Source organism: Sitophilus oryzae, unplaced genomic scaffold, assembly GCF_002938485.1.
Source record: "Sitophilus oryzae breed Bouriz unplaced genomic scaffold, Soryzae_2.0 scaffold_612_pilon_pilon, whole genome shotgun sequence".
NCBI classification, from domain to species: Eukaryota; Metazoa; Arthropoda; class Insecta; order Coleoptera; family Curculionidae; genus Sitophilus; species Sitophilus oryzae.
Window position 1 is genome coordinate 38,909 of NW_022147210.1, and position 2,913 is coordinate 41,821.

The 2,913-nt window shown below is 26.4% G+C and overlaps 1 protein-coding gene across 1 annotated transcript in view; it reads right to left on the minus strand.

Annotated features, from left to right (window-relative positions):
- Nucleotides 1–1,244: 1,244 nt before the first annotated feature.
- The window catches only part of LOC115887720 (inactive hydroxysteroid dehydrogenase-like protein 1), a 26,258-nt gene continuing 24,589 nt past the window's right edge, over nucleotides 1,245–2,913 (minus strand). Inside the window, exons 2-3 of the mRNA XM_030907193.1 lie at nucleotides 2,639–2,866; nucleotides 1,245–1,378 (exon numbers count right to left, since the gene is read on the minus strand). Of these exons, the coding sequence (XP_030763053.1) occupies nucleotides 1,277–1,378; nucleotides 2,639–2,866 (330 nt within the window). The 3' untranslated portion in view covers nucleotides 1,245–1,276. The remainder of the gene's footprint in view (nucleotides 1,379–2,638; nucleotides 2,867–2,913) is intronic.

Genomic DNA, 2,913 nt, shown 5'->3' on the forward strand with positions numbered 1-2,913 from the left:
GATCTTCTGGATTTTCTTTCTTGCAAATTTAATCTACTATCTATGTTGCCATGTTATCAAGAAATTATGTTTGTTAACTAAAACTAAAAAATCCAAAATTGTAATTAATTTAGTACCACAAATTATATTTGACAATAAGCTTCATATAGAGCTTAAAAAATAAATTTTAAATTAATTAACGTCCGTGTTTATTTTTAATTGATGCCCTGTAACAGACAAAAAGAAACAAATGTAAATTATATGCAAATAACTAATTTTGATGAAAAATACGTCTATGTTCTATGTCCACGGAATATTGGAATTCTCTGTATATTTTGTAGGTCTGCTTTGAAAGAATAAATTCTCCAAGAAGATTTTCCAAAACTATGCGATGTTGCGTTTTTTTACAGAAGATAAAAAATGTAGTAATACTAGAGAGAGACCATTTTACAAAAAAAAAATCGGTCGTCATTGAGCTGGAAAATATTTAAAATAAAATTTATGTAGGTGTAGGTAAATCATAAAATTCTAATTCTAGTATTAAAGCACAGTTAACATAATAAGATAAGATTATCTCAAAGCTTCCAATACAAAGACTCAGGAAGATGTTTAGTACTATTTTTATATATATGCTTTAGATATAATTATTTCATCAATCGGTTATCTAACTTTTGTAAAAATGTGAATATGCTGATGAATATTGATATTTGACGATGTTTTTATAATATAATTTGGAAATAAATTATTATTTGATCCTAACTAACCCTTTTAAATTTTAGTGCGCTTTGTATATTTGGTTATCTTCATTCATTAATTTATATTAAGATTAAGTCTATTAAATTTATTTACCATCTTTGTTGCAATAGTCTAAAGCTCTATGAATAAACATTAAGGTTTCTATTAAATTATTCCAGTGTACTTGCAGTTTGGAAGGAGAGATGGCGCTGTAATATAAATAAATATATAAATTTTTTAAATTTAAGCGTTTTAAAATTTAGAAAGAAAAATAAGACACACTTATTAATTTATTTGTTCGCAATCAAAATGTATATTTAAATTACGTTAACAGTATCACTTTACATGGTAAGGTGAGTTTCCTAAATTTAATTTTCTCAGAGATATAAAAAGTAATGACAACAATAATAGGTTTTACAATAATAGTTTTAACAGAATAAAATTCTTTCAGATAGTTGAACAAAAACAAACATTATAAATGGTATTTACATTAAATATACAAATAGTTTGCATATCACAAAAACAGGTAAACTGAAAAAAGAAAATTATTATAAGATTTATATCAACTTTTCAAATTCCTTAAATAGTCTTCTCTAAAAAGTTGATTCAAATATCCCCCGATGTACATTCTGATCCATTCTGGAGGTAACTTTGTGAAGAAAGTCTGAAAATATAAAAAAAAAATATATAAATAATAAAATAGTCAAAACCAACAAAATTTTAACAAATGACAAACAATAATTATTATTGATTTTGATTTTTTATGCATATTGATAACATTATTTATGTTTTAAAAAAATTATTCTTTTTAGAATGCCATTTTCTATCATATAAAGTTTCTCTCCGGATTGCCTTTACATGAGGAAAAACTTTTTTATTACAGATATTTTGAGAAAAATGAATTCTTTATACAAATTTTTGCTTGTTCTAAAATCGTTAATCCCATTTCTACTTTTCCAAATTTCTATACCGTGTTAGAGAAAATTAAAAAATAAACATCAAATTATGGTTGAATTTTTAAAAAAGTCCTAAAAATCAAAAGTTGTTTCTATGTAAATATAATTTAGATTTCTTTCTTTGATAGATGGTTATTATTAATTTTGATTAACGTCATATTGTTTTGCTGTTGCTAAAGTATCAAATTTTCCGATAACTATAATCACACTTTCCGTAGCCTTGAACTAAATAAATTTTGTGGTTCTTTAACATTTGAAAACAGCAAAAATATGGCGTTAATTAAAATTCTGCCAATAACAATCCACCAAAGAATGAAAACGAAATTATATCACCATAGAAACGCGTTTTGATTTTTAGGAAAAAATTCAACTATATTTTATTGTATTTTTTAATTTTCTCTAAAACGGCATGGAAATTTGGAAAGGTATAAACATGATTAACCATTTTAGAACAAGCAAAAATTTTTATAAAGATGCATTTTTCTCAAAATGTCAATAATAAAAAAGTTTTTTTCCTCTTGTAAAGACAATCTGGGGACATACTGTATAGTAAAAATATACCGAAGGTACCATTTAAAAATCAAAAGTTGTAGTCATTTGCCAACATAAAGCCTGCCTCAACTCTGATTTATGTTATATAGGGTGTTTTAAAAACATGTGCCATCTCTTGTGGGGAGATTCCTCATAAAAATAAGATTTTTTCATATCAACATAGGACCGATTCTGCTTTGTTTCAGCTATATGTTAATGTCTTTAATAACTCGAGATGGCACATGTTTTTAAAACAATCATATACTAACATACCCAAATTTCGTCACTTTTGGAAAAATACGATATATAAAAAAGTGATTGTTTTTTTCTATCTACACAGTGGCATCAACCGAGATTATCAAGATAGATCTAGATTTGTTTGGTATATTTTAAGCAATATTCTTTTTTATGGTCTCAAAAATAACAAATAACCTTACTTGTATTCCATGGGTCCAATAACCGCTAGAATCATCCAGAACTCCAAGTGTGGAAACGGCATATTTGGCATAACTCTCGGCATCAGGTACAAATAAGCTCTTTTTGTGTATTCTGTCACTAAAATGATTCATTTTGGTTGCTACAAACATCGGTGCCAGATGCTGAATAGTCAGGCCTTTGGATGCGTACTCGTATTGAAGAGCTTGAGTGAAATTCTTCACATAAGTCTAAAAAATAAGAAATAGGTATAGCAATACAACCTGAACCAAAGCAA